This window comes from Zootoca vivipara, chromosome 5 (genome assembly GCF_963506605.1).
Source record: "Zootoca vivipara chromosome 5, rZooViv1.1, whole genome shotgun sequence".
NCBI lineage: Eukaryota > Metazoa > Chordata > Lepidosauria > Squamata > Lacertidae > Zootoca > Zootoca vivipara.
In genome coordinates, this window is record NC_083280.1 from 83,430,402 (window position 1) to 83,448,854 (window position 18,453).

General features: G+C 44.6%; 1 protein-coding gene across 6 annotated transcripts in view; it reads left to right on the forward strand.

The window, feature by feature from the left end:
* LOC118096077 (calcium-activated potassium channel subunit alpha-1) overlaps positions 1-18,453 on the forward strand; it is a 550,308-nt gene that overhangs the window by 469,601 nt on the left and 62,254 nt on the right. For all 6 annotated transcript variants that reach the window (XM_060275027.1, XM_060275028.1, XM_035137303.2 and 3 more), the window contains one exon: positions 10,991-11,114. In XM_060275027.1, the coding sequence (XP_060131010.1) occupies positions 10,991-11,114 (124 nt within the window). The remainder of the gene's footprint in view (positions 1-10,990; positions 11,115-18,453) is intronic.

Genomic DNA, 18,453 nt, shown 5'->3' on the forward strand with positions numbered 1-18,453 from the left:
ATTTATTGCTTATTTAAATCAACACTTCCCTTCTAGTTGGTGACACACTTTTTGGACCTGCATCATTTCGCGACACAGTAATTCAGTTTTACTAGCAAACCAGAGGTTAAACGAACCCCTTTCCAGCCCCAGGAGGAGCGCGGGGAGCGTTCATGCAACACACCTACACACTGCAGCAAACACACTAATGTGTTGCGATGCACAGCTTGGAAAGCTCTGGTTTAAATGGACACCATCCCAGGGGCTCGGGGCTGCTAACAGTATTGTTACGAGAGATAGTATGCTGTAGCGGTTAAAGTGTTGGACTAGGACTTGGGAGACCAGGGTTCAAATCCCCACTCAGCTATGAAGCACACTGGGTGACTTTAGGCCAACCGCTATCTTCCAGTTTAACCTAAAATGGCCCAAATCAAATCCATAAGGGAGGAAAAACATAATGGTCAGACTGAGTCCAGCCCAAAGGCCAGGCGGAACAGCTCCGTCTTACAGGCCGTGCGGAAAGATGTCAAATTCCGCAGGGCCCTGGTCTCCTGTGAGAGAGCATTCCACCAAGTCGGGGCCAATACTGAAAAGGCCCTGGCCCTAGTTGAGGCCAATCTAGCCACCTTATGGCCCGGGATCTCCAAAATATTGTTATTTGTGGACCTTAAGGTCCTCCGCGGGGCATACCAGGAGAGGCAGTCCTGTAGGTATGAGGGTCCCAAGCCGCATAATGCTCTGATCACATAAAATTCCCAGCTACCTCATTCATATACAGTTCACTGCTATAATAATTATTATGTTACACTTGTGTATTATTATTATTATCAAAAAATAAATTTTACAACTGTGTAAAAAATAAAGAGAAACTCCCATAGATCTCTTACTTGCACTATTATAACCCCACATCTGCAGGTCTTACAATCAAGCACAAAGTCTGCCATGTATGCAGAGTAAATCTGGGTGCTCCCATATTCATCTAGTTTTTAAACTTCCAGCAGCACCATGATATTTGTTTTTAGAATATCCCAATAAAAATACATTCAGCAGTTGTATGAAATAAATATCTGAGCTAATGCTTCCGATAGATAAACACCGATAGATAAACTAAACTCTTCAAACATTGATCACCCAGACAAGAGGCTCTCATGTGTGTTTTTTTTTAAATTCTTCCCTGCCTGTTGGCAATGGCTTTGGCCATTTAATGCAATATGGGAGTACCTAGCAGTAGAGGATGAAGGCTGTGGAGAACCAATGTGCCCTATTAAGCCTCTGCTAGCTACCCAGAAACTATGATTACTAGAAGCTTTAGTGGTTACAGTGTGGGATGTAGAAAAAAAGCCCCATCCTCCATGGAACGATGTATCATCCCAAAGTTTAGATGCAAATTTCCATAGGATAAGTGAAAGTCATAATACCATAGGATTATCCTTTGGTTCTAGGCTGGGTATTGGAAACATACTGGCCTAATTTGGACATGTTAGCTATTATGGTTTAATATTACCTGGCTGAGCTTTGCACTGAAGCACTTCCCTCTCCTCTTGCATGACCATGAGAAGAAAGAAAACTTTGACTTCTGTTGTTAATTAACTATAACTTAATGTTATGTCAACCCCAAACTGTGCTTAGTTTTAACCACAGTATGTTGAAACAAGCCCACTTCAAACCATGGTTTCTGAAGCAGTCTTATTTTCAATAAACCATAATTAAGATTAACCACAGTTTAGGGTTTGGCCATAACTATAAGCTCTGGTTGATAGACAGTGGAACTGGCAGCTTCCAATCTCCTCAAGGCCATGCCACAGGAGGAGAGGGAAGTAGGAAGTATACAACCCTAAGGCTCATTCATATATCACCAAGCCATACTTTAACATTATGTCTGATCCAGGCCAATTTAAACAGCTGAACGCTTTTCAGTTCTCATTGTCATATATGGGATTTAAATCCAGACAAGCATGGATTGCAGCCTTATTGGGATTAGGTCAAGACTCTTAATAGCTAGTTGCCGACTATATTTGCAGATAACTGCCGTTACAATTGTTATCTTTTACTTGGTACTTTTAACATGCAAATTACTTGATGGCATTTACTGTCAAACAGGAATGTTTTAAAGAGTGGAGATCAATGGAGAGAGATAGTGGGTTGGTTAAGAGATAACATGAAACAATTGTAGTTTAGACTGTAAGCTGCAATTTGTGTTCCAGGCATACAGGCAAACCATGGTTTGTGTGGTTTCTGTCTTTTCTCATATTCCTTGTAAATCCCCAGATGTTTTCCCAAATTGTGGCTTCCAAGGCAGGAGCAATATCCCAAACCATGGCTTGTCTGTTTGGATGTAATGCTAGCTGGCTTTTCTCCAAGGATAACAAAGGGTGGGTTATGTAAACTGGGATTCCATTTAGAGAAAAATATGAATTTTGTTTTTTTCCAGATAGGACATCAAATAGTTGGGCAACTAGAAGACCCTTTCACTGAATAATGATTCTTAGGCACTCTATTGTATTGATTTTTCTTGCTGGGTGCTAGGTACCCCCTCCCCATGCCAAATTACCTAAATCCTGAAAACAGCAGCTGATAGGAGAAAATGGAGAGGGGCTAAAGGTTGAGAAAACTCATGACATCCTCTTAGAATCCTCATATAAGATGTTCCAAGTGGGAGCCATGAGAACAAATCTTATGTCGGAAACCTTGCTAACCAAATGCAGGCTGCACTTAAGATACCATAATGTTTCAGATACAATGTACTCAGTGTATTGCAGGTTTGAAACACAAATATAAAACTGAATCAAAAGCCTGTTAGCAGATAAAGTGTTGAGCAGAAATCTGGGTGAATAGTCCACAACACATTAAACCTTTTTAGGACTTGAATGAAAAGCCTCTCAATTGGTGATCCACTCATGGCAGTTGTCTGGGGCTAAACTCTGAACGTAAGGGCGGGAGGAGAAAGGTACATTTCTTTACTCATCACTGTGACCCTTTTTTCGCCTGACAAAGCTGCTTTCACATGTGCTCTGAATCCTTGGAAATTTCATTGCTGATTAAGCTTGTGAAAGTAAAGGTCAGCCAGAAAGTGTCATTAGTGTGACACACACTCACACAGAGGGGCTACAAATTCTCATTACAACTTAATGCCATTGGTGCAGACTGGAGAGGGTCACGGGCACTGGCTAATGCTAGCTGACAAATGTTGGGTGTATTAGTCACAAAACATTTGCCAAGTTCCATCAGAGCAGCGTGACAACCTCTGCAGCCAGTCCCAGCGAGCTGCCGCAGTAGTCGGTGGAGTTTGCCTGTGACAAGCCGTCAGTCTTGGCTTGGTGGAGCTTTGGAGCGCCAGTCAAAGCAGTCAGGGAAGATTGAAGTGACAGAGACCCACTGAGCAAATAGCGAAACATGCAGCACATTATGAAATATTCAGCTGGGGTGTAAAACCTCTAAACGCTTTTTCAATTATTAGCACCTGCATTCTCTGCCTACATCTAACACTAACAGCATGCTAATTGCCACAATTTGTTAGGGTGGCTGTAAGGGGAACCGTGAAAGGCAGGAGATGTTACCCGCTGCATTTAAACATGGTGCATTTGCAAGGTGCCTGTTCCCATTTACACCTTTCCAAAATATCCCAAGCCAACCAAATCACTACATTGCTGCATGCAAACAAAAAACTGCACATTTGCAGAGTCAATGTGTGTCCACCTGCTCCCACAAGACACAGTAAATTACTCTCTGGGAGAGCAACTGCTGCTAAATATTTCCCATGCTAATAAGACACGGGCCTGTGCCATCTTTTTGTGTGGCAGAGAATGATGCACTACCTCCCCTGTATAAACCTGGTTACATCAGACAATAGCCATGCATGCATAGCCCTGTGGCTATTATTTCCCTTTGAGGAAGAATCATGCTAAGCAGGTCCACCCAAATACCTTCCATGGACCCCTCACATCAAGTAATGTATGAATTCATTCTCCAGCATGAATTGCCTATCCATTATGCAGTGTAACAAAAACCCAAAGCAGCTTTGGAAGTGGGTTTCGAGCAGAGAAGCAGTGGGCTTGAGATGAGAATAATTTATCCTTTTCCTGCCTGTTCTTTCTCCTCTCCGGATTATCTCTGTGGAATATGAGGAGGAACAGTATCAAGTCATCCAATTTATGCAGTACTTGCCCCTCCAAAACTGGGGAAGGTAACCCTGTGAATTGGTTGCACATTCATACCATATAAAATGCTGCCTCCTTATTTCTCACAGCAAATAAAGAAGAATCCCTGGCTGTTTCACAAAACAAATTATCACAAAATAAATAAATAAGCCACTTTTTAGAACTACACCCTCACAAAGCAAAGTATAGAGGAGTGAGAGACAAGTTGCAATAGAAAAATGGGCATAGCATGATGTGCAGATTAAGATGGCGAATTTTTATAGAGAGATGAAGCCGTTGTGAAGAGGCTGGCTTTCGAGGCCTGCCTAAATGCTAGAGTTCAAGGGTCGGGGCATAAGGCCATAACACATAAGGCCATTGGAAGGGAGCTCCATAGTTTTGAGGCCACCACTAAAAGTCCCTGCTTCGTGTGCATGCCAGCCTAACAGATCTCAACAGCAGGCACTCAAGAAGGACCCCTGAGGTGGAACTTAGTGTATATGAAGAGTATATGGGTGATGGCAGCCCTTCGGGTAACTTCACCCCAAGCCATTTAGGGCTTCTTAAGATTAAGACCAGCTCCTTGAATTGGGCCTGGAAATCTACTGGCAGCCAGTGCAACTTGTGCAAAATTGATGTTGTGTATTCAGGTTTTCTGGCTCCCAGCAGTACTGTATTCATGCAGCTGCATTTTGCCCAGAGTGTAGCCTGAAGTGTAGTCTTCCTTAGATAGCCCCATGTAAACATGTTGCAGCAGTCTTGTTTGGAGGTAACCAAAGCATGAATAATCAAGTCATTGAAAGCTTTTAATCTGCTTGCCATATTAAGAGTTTTTCCCCAATAAGCAAAGCCAATATTGCCTAACGGGTATATTGAGTATGATCTTAGGGACTGTCTCTTGGTCTCAGTTATCCATATGTGAAATGGGAGCCTGGAATGAATGAGGATTAAATGCATCTTTTGCATTCCAATAGTGCTCTTAGTATGGTGATTATGATTCTCAATAACTATGATTATTGGGTGGGAGGGCTTTTTTTAGGTGATAGCCAAAAGAAACCATGACATAACTTGAATGGCTACAAATATTTTAATTTTTTTATCCCATCTTTTCCCCATGAGAGTAGGACGCATAGGATTCCTAGATAGCTCTCATCCAGATACTAGTCAAATCCCACCCCTGCTTAGCTTCAGAAAGATTAATATATACTTACAAAACTATAGGCTCATTTGGAAATAGAGGAGATGGTTTCCTAGGTGAGGTTATTCTCTGTTGCAACTCCCAAAATGTGGAACTCTCTCCCTGTAGAGGTGCATCAAGCATCCTCATTATATAGTCCTCATTAGATAAACTTTTATACCCTGGTCTTTGACAGTTAATATTTGTGTCATTTATGTGGGATATATTGCTTGATGTACATACTTTGGCTTGTTTTAAGCTGTGTTACTGGATTATAATATTGTATGGTTAAATGAGTATAACCCACCCAGGGACCTTGTGGTGAAGGGCAGATACAATAAATAAGTAAAAAAAGCTCATAAATAAATAAATACAGGCACTACAGTATACAAGGAAGGCATCAGCATATAGGGTGGGATTCTCTTAATGACTCCCATCAAGAGGAAGTCGGCACAAGGACCCATGCTATGTGGTTTTCCCCTTGTCCTCCCTCCCTCGCCTCCAATGCACAAAATTGTACCCACAAAATTGGCTCACTGGGCCAGGACAACCCTCAGAACAGCACACAGGGGGAAGTGTGGGGGATTTTGTCTAGCAATCTGAAAAGCTTTTGTTGACAAAACACTCAACATAGCACAATGTTGGGAATGGCTAACATTTGTGGCCGTTCACTCCATTCTTCCCTATTCACTAACTGTGAGAATCTCTAGGTCAGGCATGTCAAACCAGCAGCCCTCCAGATGTTTTGGCCTACAACTCCCATGATCCCTAGCTAGCAGGACCAGTGGTTGGGGAAGATGGGAATTGTAGTCCAAAACATCTGGAGGGCCGCAGGTTTGACATGCCTGCTCTAGGTGGAGGATAATAACAACCCCAAATGGCTGGAACAACCCAAACTCATTCATATGTTGCCAGGCTCTATTAATACTGTCATTTTGCAAGTTGTGCATTTGGTATGAACTTACTGAGAGGGGGGCTGCCAAGTGAAAGATCCCCTTAAGAAGCAGGTAGGTGGTAAAATAAAGTTTATAAGACAAACACAATATGTATATAGTGGCTTAAGACTGGATGGGAAAGCCTAGGGTAACCATGGGTGAAGCTTGTGCAGGATCAGATAACATAATAGGCATTTGCTAGCTATGTAGCAACTTAAAATCTTTCTATTTAGGCAAGCCTATGTTGACCTTGATGTGCTCTAAGTTCTTTTATTGGTAATTGTTGATGTGTTTTTAACTGGGTTTTTAAATGAGAACCTTAATATCTTTTGTAACCTGCCTTAGAGGTTTTACAACAGTCAAGTGACATTTAACTTTCCTTAAATATCCTGCCCTAGCAGAGGCTTTAATGCAAGAAATCCTCAGCAGATCTTCAAGCAAAGACTGGCTGTCGATCTGTTGAGGATGTTCTAGGTCTTGATTTCCTGCATAGAGCAGGGGAGTTGGACTAGACGATTGACCATCACCTCTCCAACTCTGATTCCATGAGCAAAACTAGCCCTTTGACTCATAGTGTGAACTGTCGCCCCAAATTTCAATGGCATGAGAATATTGGACCATCCTTTGATTTATGTCTGCTGTTTATTCAGCAGCAAGTCTTGCTGAGTTGGGGCCACAACTCTTAATAGCTAATTGCCAGCAGAATTACAAAAGCACACTGTTGATTCCCTATCGTTTTGCATAGTAATTTCATTCACTGTTTTTATGCAAGTGAAATTGTGATAATTTCCCCAGCCTGCCCCCAATCAAACTGCTGCACGCCACATCAATCTCCAAGCAGGTGTTTGCCCTGGGTTCAGTTTCCTCGGAATGAGGGATAGCTGAAACTGTGGTATCTTTAGGATATGTGGTTTATTTACATTTAAATACAACCTGAGCTTATGATGGAGGGGCTAATAGCTTTTATACTCCAATCAGGTCTTGCTTCTCCCATAGCCACAACCTTGGATTCAAGCAGAAATCAAGCATGTCTCTCCCTCTCCGGCTTCTGCCTGCCGCCTGCTTCTAGCTCTCACACACAACTCTGGCCTTTGTCCTTCTAAACAACAGCCAGTTGAGGAAAGGAGTCCCACCCATTTGCCCTCTGCAACAGAGCCACTTCCTATGTTACCTTGTTGTTGTTTAGTCGTTTAGTCATGTCCGACTCTTAATGACCCCATGGACCATAACACGCCAGGCACTCCTGTCTTCCACTGCCTCCTGCAGTTTGGTCAAACTCATGTTCGTAGCTTCGAGAACACTGTCCAACCATCTCATCCTCTGTCGTCCCCTTCTCCTTGTGCCCTCCATCTTTCCCAGCACCAGGGTCTCTTCCAGGGAGTCTTCTCGTCTCACGTTATGTTACCTTAACGACCCATATTTAAGCCATTACCCCACCAAGAAGCTGTCTTTGCTATTCCAGCAATTAAGTCCTTGCTGGATCCAGGAATTAGAGGGGATTCAGGCATGCAGCCCCCCACCCAAACGCACAACAATACTGTGATTACAATGTTGTAGGCAGTCTTTTTTCCCCTTAAAAAACGTTTAGGGATACTCTCATTTTCCTGTTCATAATGAAATACTGCCCCTCAATGAGGCCAAACTTAGTTCCACGACATGTTTAGGGGTATGCGTCCCCCTAGAAAAAAAGCACTGGTTGCAGTGCTATTTGGCAATTCTCATCTTAGACTAACACGACCCCCATAATTATTATTAGTATTTATTACATTTCTATTGATCCCTTCACCTGAATATCACAGGGCACTTTACAATATAAAAACACAAAAACACACACCATGAACACACACCATAATAACAGAGTGGTAGAATTGTGGAGAGCGTGAAAGGAATGAAATGGAATTTGAACTGGGAGCAGGGGAGTGAATCCTTTTCATTCTTTTGACTTTTTCCTCCATTTCCAGGTCAGTTCAGAAGAAAAGTTCCAGAGTTGAAAACGCCAATTGAATGTGTTTAGAGTACTTGTAAATGGCTGCAAGGGGAGCGCTGCTCTTTAAAATATAATGCTGGCTATCTCACAGCAGGTTTGCTGGAAAAGGGATTTGCGGTTTTGCTTTAGGCTGTTGTCTTCCAGGCAGGCTTTTTGGGTTTGCAGCTGTAGCATGGCATTTAGTGTCGCTCTTGAGTTTAATTGATGATAAGTGGCATTATATGCTCCGCAAAACCCTGAAAAGATTGTACTTTCCTCTACGCTTTAACTCAGGCGCACATAATTTTTGCCATAAGAACAGAGAAGCTATTTATATGGCTAGAGATATAGATGTGAGAAAAGTAGCTTGGTAGCTTTTCTGAAGCATGTACAATTGATTCCTGTTTATTTCCTTGCACGAAATTGTGAATGTTGCAGTGCGTTGAAAACGTACGGCCTCTGGCCATCGGGGTTAAAATAATGATCTTAATTACTTACAAGTGGGGTCTCCTTCCCGCACCACCAGTAAAGATATTCACAAATTCCCACTTTGCAACTTTGCAGCAATGCAAGTTTTACTCTAAGCTGCACTCATTGATGAGCACACTTGGCTTGAGGATGAACACATTCATTTTAATTGGTCAAAATCCAGTGCAAGCATGCAGGGGGTGCAGAGGGGAGATAAAGATGAATTAAGAGTAACTTCCTAAATGTTATGTGATTACACATTAAGCCAGTGGCTTTCATACTTTCCAGCTTCAGAAACACTTTTCGCATCAATATCTCTACTAAGAAACTTAAAACTATCTGCCACAGAACCTGTGTGTGTTATAGAACATGTTGTAATAAGTTCTAGGGTGTACACTCAATTTGCATGGGCCATTGACCAAGCTTATGGGACCTTTGTATTGCTGCAGATGAACTTGGAGTATATCATTAAGTACACCCACCCCATGACTCTGCATTGCATGGCAGACAATGTATCTTCCAACTAAGCTTTTCCACCGTTACAGTTCTTCTCATTGAAAAATCCTTGATGTGTTTCCAAGGAACCTCGGGACTCCAGAACACAGTTTGAAAATCATTATGCTAGCCCAATAAGCTTCAACTCCACAGAAGGAACTGGTGAATACAGAATATAAGTGACTTGCGCTCAGAGCTATCCCTAGGGGAATGGGGCAAATTGGTTTCCACAGGTGCAAACCCCCTCCCCCATTTTTCAAGTGGGGAGTCCATCAATATGGTGCCAGTAGCCACAAATAGCAGCCCTACTGCCTGGGAGGTAATCCCCAAAACCCAACCAACATCTGGGCAGGACCCACACACTCCCCTGGAAGTCCTTTTGCAACTCTTGAAAAAGCAGGCACGGGAGGAGGGGTAGGGATCCTCTACAGAGTGCATTGAAAAGGTAACTTGCAGCACTGCAGAAGGAAGAGAATGGACTAAAACTGTAGGAACTTGTGGTCATCTACAGCTCCAACCATCCTCATTGACCATGCTCCCTGGAGCTGATGACTGTTGGAGTCTAAGAACGCCAAGAGGGCTGCAGGTTCACCATCCCAGCTATACAATTTTCAAATCTGATTAGCTCTTCAGAAATCAAAATTAGAATGCATCCTGCAAAACAGAAACATTGTGAATAATGGATGGAAATTAATTTACTCAAACTTGCATGGGTTAACCCCTCTTGTTCCTGTATCTAAGAAGTTGGATTAAAGATGTGAGGGATCACTCTGTGTGCTGCATAATGTGCATTCATTGTAACGTTGACACCTTAGAATTTGCCTAAGGGGTGACGTGGAAGCAGCATTGTGCCAGAACACAACTGAAAAACTCATTAGCACATATGAATATGCTTCATATGGCGGGGTAGGGAGGGTACACATTGTGATTCACCCTGGAACCCACAACCCCATAGCCACAGCCCTCTGTGGGGTAAGAGGCACCCTTCAACAGTTTTCTCATCCATCTTCTGAGCTGGGTTGGAGAAGGGGAGGGCTGTAAGGGTGGTAGAAGCATTAAATCATTAAAGCTGGAGGCTCAAGAGGGCATGATCAGTGTGGCATGTTGGGAGTGGACACTGTGGCAGACATAGCCTGATTTTACGGGCTTTTTGTCTCCAGCCCTCTCTCAAATATGTGAGGATGAAGCACACTATCATTATTATTACTATTATTTGGTTTTGTTTTATTGCAAGAAATGCTTTGAAGGTTGTTACAAATGCTGTAGCTGTCATAGAAAATGGGCATTGTTGTTTAGTATTAAAATCATGTATTCTAGATGTGGGCATTTGTTAGTCAGTTTGCTGTAAAATGACATACTGCTGAATCTTTAAAGGGCTTCAGTTTGGAAAAGCAAAATATGATTGGGCAAATTGCTAAAATATTTAAAGTGCAGCCTGTTAAAGCTTTTACTTCGAAGAGCGTCACGTCAAAAGTTGTATGCGATAAAAGCAAGCAATTGGCTTCCCATCCTCATGCTAGTCAGTTAGCATGGGGGTTCTGTAGTTATCCCTTCTACTCCACTGCAGATGCTAATAGAGACTCTTGTGATGTTTATTTGGATGAAGGAATGAGGACTGGGGTGGGAGGCGGGGACATTCATGGGCCATAAGGTGAGGGAAAGACTTGTATTTCATAAAAGGTTATTGTGATGTTCTTTCTTCCCCTCTCAATCCCCCAAATTTAAATATAACCTCATCTTTCTGTTATCGTCTTAAAAGCAAACCGTATTACAAGCACTGCTCCTAGTTATGGCTTCCATTGATATTAACCTTGACACTTTTATTCTTCCTCAGACACGACCCCTTATTAATACCTGGCAATGAACAAGTTGACAACATGGATTGCAATGTGAAAAAATACGACTCCACAGGGATGTTTCATTGGTGTCCAGCCAAGGAGATTGACAAGGTTATTTTGGTGGGTATCTGCAAGGGAGGAGCACTTCCCAAGTCGTAACAAACTATCAGACTGCACTCTGTTTTGTTTATTTCCTTGCATATAACCAATTCAGTGAGTAATGAACTCCAGGATGAAGTATCTATGGACTGTAGGCTGTGTGTGCCTTAGCCAACCCATTTTCCCGACTGTTGGTAGGTCCACAGATTTTTGGTGGGCAGACCCCTGAGGTTTTCTGTTCCTTGTGAATATTCAACAGCCATTAGTCCCACTTTGCTGCCAGGTTCTGCTTTTCAGACTGTGTGGTGTCATAATTTACCACAGCGTTAGATTGTGTTATCTTCAGGTCCTCTACCTTCATTGCTGGGAGCAAAGAGAGAGAGGGAATTGTAAGTGCAGGTAGGGAATAAAAAACAACAACACATCTTTAGTTGTCCACATGATAATTTGAGACCATTCAATTATAGGTTTTTTAATTAAATACAAATAAGTCATTTGTTCTACGGAAAACCCATAAGGTCAAGAGATCCTTTAACACCCATGTTTTGCCACGGACGCTTTATAACTATGCCACTAACATGATTGAGCAACATTGGCAATATTAAAGTCCAATTCAGAATCAACATTTTAAATGTGATTTATGAGTTAGCTTATTCATCTACAGCTAATCTGATCAATGCTGCAGCCTTGATTACCATAATGCGAATGATTATGTTACACTCAGAAATATCTGTGGGGGTCTTTGAGCTATTCTTCTGCTAAATGCTAGTAGATTGTGAAAGGAAGTTTCCATAGATACAGTACTGAAATTCTCTTTTCAGTCCAGTCCAACAGCAAAGTTCAAGAACTTTCATTAGATTAAAATAAACAGGCAAAGCCTAGATGTAACAGCTGGCCTTTCAGAACCAGGTGAGAAGGCAAAAGAAAATATTTCTGCCTTGCATCTCATAACAGCCAGAATGTTTATTCAATTTCAGTAAGCGGTGTCCTCAGTTTCTCACACTTGCATGGCCATTTTAGACATTACAAGAAACATGAGGTTGCTGCTGAAAGCAGCATTTCCATGTTGAGCGCTATGCCTCTTTATGTTGTGATGTTGTGGCATTATCTGCTCGCCTGTCCCTTGGGTGACTTGGAACAAGTAAATCTATACAGGTTACACGGGCAGAAAATTCCAGCACAAGAGTGCCATTTTTGGAAACAGCCCTGTGTCTTCCTTAACATCAACTTCTGTCCTCAGCCCAACAAAGCTGAAGTGTAAAGCTGCTGCTCTTGCTATCTGAGTCCTTAATTTGGTCTCTCTCCATCTTCCTTTTATTCCTTGTGGGGCCAGCCATCAAACTGACTCAACTAATTAAATATAATCAAAAGGCCTCTTCTAGTTTGTTAGGTTCAGTGAAAGTTTGTGCCGTTTATGTTCGTGTGCTTGAATCAAAGAGTAGCAGCTCCACATCTCATAGACAAAACTGATGATATGTGAAATGAACTCCCTGGTGTGTCTTCACTTTGTTGTAGTTGATGCAGTTTTTTCCAGCGTCTGCTTCCTCAAGATTTCCCTGTACCACTAAATGGTGCAACCAATAATGGTGACAGCTCTGGTTTAGTCTAACGATTGGGAGACAAAACCTTGTTCCTTGGGCTCCTCAGGGAGTTTGTATAATAACCATGACATTGTCTGGAATTGCAATATTGGCATTTAAGCAATCGATAAAGCAGTCAATTCCACTGAGTAAATTGTTACGAATTTGATTCAAAACTGTTTAAATTGATATGCATTCCACAGTGTTCATTAGACCACCAGAGACAACTTTTCCTTGCGTTCTTAAATAACTGAGGGCGACAGATGTCAGCTAGAATATTTTAAATATATTTCAAACAGATATGACACTAATGACCTTAATGTTCCACTTCAGAAAGTTTGCATGTAAAAAAAAATGACATTGGGGGTGGCCTCCTGATCAGGATGTGACTTAACATTTATTCATTCTATTTGCACATGGAAAAGGGGTGTGTGAGTGTGAGAGAGTCCTTTCATAGCAACTCAACAAATAACAAGTTCAGCTTACTATAGTCAACATCCCCAGTGCTAAGAACTTGCACGGGCAATATATCAACACAGGAGAGAATGTTAAAACAACGTGTGGTCACACTACACGCGGTGATGGCTCTCTCATTCCGCTTTCAACCTTCTAAAGGAAAAAAATGTGTGTCTCAATCACTAGTTATTTCAGTTTAATTCTATAGTCTGATTATGTCTATCTTTTTGGCGGGGGTTCACATTAGAAGAAAGTGCTGCTGCACCTGATTGGCTTGTACAGAGTCAAAAGAATTGGCCCTTGGGGTTGGGGCTATGATCCCAATGGGAGATGCATGTGTGCCAGAGAATGGCTACAAGGAATAACCGCATGTGCACCCAGGATTACGTTGTTGTTGTTGTTGTTGTTGTTGTTGTTGTTGTTGTTGTTGTTGTTGCAGCAACAGTTCCATCTAAGACACAGGTTGTGTGCAACCCAGTTGCACACAATGGATGTGCATATACAATTCTGCCTTGTGCATCACTTATTGGGATCCTCACCATGATATTTCCCAGGTCTTATTTTATATAATAAAATTTAATTATATGCTGCTTGATTCCCCTCCCCCCCCCAAAAAAACCCCTCTAAGCGGTCTACATAAAATAGTATAAAATATTGATAAGGAAATACCAATAAAGCAAGCAGTCATTAAAGACATAACAACATTATAAAGATATACCGGTAGATGAAATGAACCATTTTAAAAGGAAATGTACATAATAAATTTGCATTTCTGAGTAGGTTTGCTGAAACAAAAAAGGTTTTTAAGCAGGGATCGGAAAAATATAACAAAGGCAGCTGCTTAATAGTATCAGGAAGTGGTGGGGAGTAGGTATCACACTTAGAAGTCTTGATTGTGTGGCTATGTCCCTCCTTCCCACATAATCAAGACTCATGATACAGAGATTAAGATTTAATTGGGTGGTTAAGGCCACAACTTTATTGATAAGCATGTTGAGCGGAATTGGCTTAGGCGTTGGAACCTAACAGACTATATCCGACTCCAACCCGTGTGTTGGAGTCCTTGAGAAGTTAACCACCAGAAAGGAGCCCCGCGATGTAGATCTACTAGAGCTCCTCCTGTGGCCACCGAAGGGGCGTGCCCTACGGCCCAGGCAACTCCAGGCTCAGGACCAAGCGACGCCCCCGGAATCCTTTAACGGAATTACTTCTCCCAATTTGGGCAGCCGTTGACGCAATCTGCCCCTCCTCCTTCTATTGTTATGCAAATTTCCAACGCCTAACCGCCTAACCTAAGTTGTGACGACATGCTACGGGGTAGGCGAAAAACCCATCATGGCTAGCCCAGTATGGGAAAAGTCCTACCCGGCCCGCTGACTAACCAGGCAACCGACTCCCGTCCATAGCAGCGTCCCCTTACCTCTTTTTAAGGGGTGGGTGGGCGGGTGAACTGTTCGCTCCGGCGAACAAGGGAGAAGAGAGGTCGGCTTCCCGCCTGCGGGGAGCTTTAAAACTGCCGGCTCCGCCCCGACCATTCTCATTGGCTGGTCGGGGATGACGCAGGCGGGAAGCCACCATCGCGTAGGGGCTGACTTGCAGCCCCTACGCGGTGGTGCAGTCGGTCTGCCCACAACGCCGCTTCCGTCGCAGGCGCGGAAGCGGCTTTGTGTGGCTATGTCCCTCCTTCCCACATAATCAAGACTCATGATACAGAGATTAAGATTTAATTGGGTGGTTAAGGCCACAACTTTATTGATAAGCATGTTGAGCGGAATTGGCTTAGGCGTTGGAACCTAACAGACTATATCCGACTCCAACCCGTGTGTTGGAGTCCTTGAGAAGTTAACCACCAGAAAGGAGCCCCGCGATGTAGATCTACTAGAGCTCCTCCTGTGGCCACCGAAGGGGCGTGCCCTACGGCCCAGGCAACTCCAGGCTCAGGACCAAGCGACGCCCCCGGAATCCTTTAACGGAATTACTTCTCCCAATTTGGGCAGCCGTTGACGCAATCTGCCCCTCCTCCTTCTATTGTTATGCAAATTTCCAACGCCTAACCGCCACTCGAGCCCCCCCCTGGGCTCGCCGCCAATCCGCTCTCATGCCTTAAACAATAGTTTGAGATTAATTGGATTATTTTAGGGACTTCATATACTGTTTAAGGGGCCGTGATCCTCCTCTCTTATTCACCTAATTAAATTCTCTAACACGCAACCACTCTTTGATCCCCATTATTACATTCTCAAGCCAGACATCATTCCCTCTGGGCGACAGATGAACACCATCATAACGATAAAGGGCTGCTTCACTCTGTTTTAAAGTCGGATGCGAAATGGCACGTCCATTCAAAGACAGGACTCTGCGGATCACGAAGGAATTCAGGAGCCGTCTGGCTCTGTTCAGGGCGATAGGGCAACGACCATCGCGCCAACAGCGTCTCTCAAGCAAGGAGGACCAAAGCAGCGTCATCCTTGGGCAAGTGTCCAAAAGGGTATCAAAGTCTCTGAATATTTGTAATTTTAAGTCCACGGCATTGCGATAGGCAAGGTCATTTTCTCCAAGCTGGACCACCAGTAGGTCAGGGTAGCCGAGTGAAGCAGCCCGATCTTGTATTGCCGGCAGCAACTCGTCCCACAGCATGCCTCTCCTCGCAATCCAAGACACCTGGACGAAGTCTGGAAGGCCCAGCCTGTTCCCTAGACCCACCTCGATGGCCCTTTCACGCGCCCAATGGACTATGCTATGCCCGGCTATCCAGACCCGCACGATTCGAGAACCTGAAATTCAAGAATGACAACCAGGGATCAGCCAGGCCACCGTGTCGACGCTACGTACGAATATACCTTTTGTACGCATTCGACTTCCACCTCCCCAAGTCCTGAATTCTTTCGGATGAAAGGCCCAGATGCATGGCTGACGTAGCCGCGCCAATCCTAAAAGAGTGTGCAGAGAATTCATTGGGATTATAGCCGCAGGAGGCAATGGCCTTGCGCAGAACCCTAGTAAATTGGTGGCGGGTGAGCCTAGCGCCATCCTGGTGGATCAGCAATGGGCCTGGGCCGGGGGGCCGGAGATAAAGAAACCGTCTGGTATCTTTAACCGGACATGGACCTTGGGAACCAGTGGCGGGGAGCTTAATAGTCGCGCCCCTTCCCCTCTGGTCCGTCTTGGAACACCGTATGAGCACCTGCATTTGGGAGTCGACCAGGGACACGTCCTGCATTAGAATGCCGCGTGTGATGCCCCGGGGGGAGTCCTCGCATACTACCTCGCCCACTCTTAGCGCTCCAAAGTAGGCTATAGAAAAAGCTGCGGAGAAAAGGCGCGCCTCAAATTTGGACCAACAGAGGGACCTCAACTGCCTGTGTACCTGAGCCAACATGTCAAAGGTAATGGGTCGCCTGGGGTCGCTGGCAGGCGGCTGGAGCCTGCGCCAGCCCTCCATAGCTCTACGCAAATGGAAATTGTCACACGGGTCTGTAAAATAGAGTGCTTTTGAAAAGAATGTGATGGCTGCTGTGTGAATGTTAAGAGTCTTTGGTGCGCGCCCCAGGTTCCTCAAGTGCACTACATACTGCATGACCTCCTCCGGGGAAGGTGGGGCCCGAAGGGAAGCAGAGGTCTGTCTCTGCCTGAACTTAGTGAAGTCTGACCAAGCCCGTTTATACGAGTTCAGTGTAGACGGGGCAACGGAAGCTAATACTCCCTTTAGGATCTCTCGCTCCCAAGGTTCCATAGATGTTCCGGGAACGGCTCCGGCGACTGGCTTGCCTCCGGTGCCAACGATCGGAAGCGATCCATCTGGAAGCGAGACAGAGCATCTGCGATATTATTATTGACCCCTGGCACAAATTTGGCAGAAAAATGCATATTTAACCGCAAACTGAGTAACACGAAGTGGCGTAGGAGGGAGGACACCCTCGTCGACCGCGTGGATTGCCGCGATAGGACGCTGACCACCGCCTGGTTGTCGGTTCTGAAGCAGACCCTCCGGTTCCTGAAATCTTCGGACCATAGGTGCACGGCTACTACTATAGGAAAAAATTCTAAGAATGTTAAGTCGCGTGTGATGTCTGTACCCTGCCACCTGGCCGGCCAACGCTGCGAGCACCATTTACCTCTGAAGTAGACCCCGAAACCTAAGGCACCTGCCGCATCGGATTGCACTTGGAAATCAGCCCGCAGCAACATGTTGTCCTGCCATAATGACACCCCGTTGTAGTTCTCCAGAAACATCAGCCAGGATTCAAGGTCGGCCTTGACCCCGCGGGGGAGGCGCTTCCTATGAAAAGGTTTGGTTAGGCCTACCGTGAGCCTAGCTAAGCGCCGGCAGAATGGGCGACCAGGTGAGATAACCCTGCAAGCAAAGTTGAGGTGCCCTAGCAGCGATTGCATTTGCCTAAGGGTAAGCTTTTTAAGGGGAATGAGTTGCCTAATGGTCTCTTTGAGGGCGAGTAGTTTTTCAGACGGCAGGCGTGAGGTTTGTGCGACCGTGTCCAGTTCTATGCCTAAGTACGTAAGGCGTGAAACGGGCCCTTCGGTTTTTTCAGCAGCCAATGGTACCCCTAACTCCTCTGCGAGAGCTGAGAAGGCCCGCATAAGGCCTGCACACTCGGAACTGCGAGCCCCAGCCACGAAGAGAAAGTCATCCAGATAATGCGAGACCCCTGGAAGGCCTGTCCTGAAGCGCAGGGCCCAGTCCAGGAATGTGCTAAAGGTCTCAAACGCGGCACATGCCACGGAGCAACCCATCGGCATGGCCTTGTCGATGAAATATGCCTCATTGAATCTGAAACCCAACCATTTATAGTCCTGCGGGTGAACTGGGAGTAGGCGAAAAGCTGATTCAATGTCACATTTCGCCATTAACGCCCCCTTGCCAAATTGCCTTACCAACTTCACCGCCTGATCGAATGAGGCATATTTCACCGTGCACAGTTCCTGGGGTATTCCATCATTGACTGACCTACCTATCGGGTGGGAGAGGTTGTGTATGAGCCTGAATTCCCCAGGCGCCTTCTTAGGGACTATTCCTAATGGGGAGATGTGGAGATCAGGTATTGGTGGTGACGCGAACGGGCCAGCCACGCGTCCTGCCAAGATTTCTTTGTTAATTTTCTTAATGGCTATGTCTGGTCTTTCCCTAATAGATTTTTGATTGGGTGGTTCACCCGTGCTAGGCGGGGTACGTACGGGAATTCGAAAACCTGTTGAAAACCCTTCCCAAAGGTATTTAGCTGCCTCTCTATTGGGGTAACAGTCAAGCAGTACTTTCAGAGGGTGAAGCTTTACAGGGGAGTGGGCCAGATCAAGGGATCTATTAATAT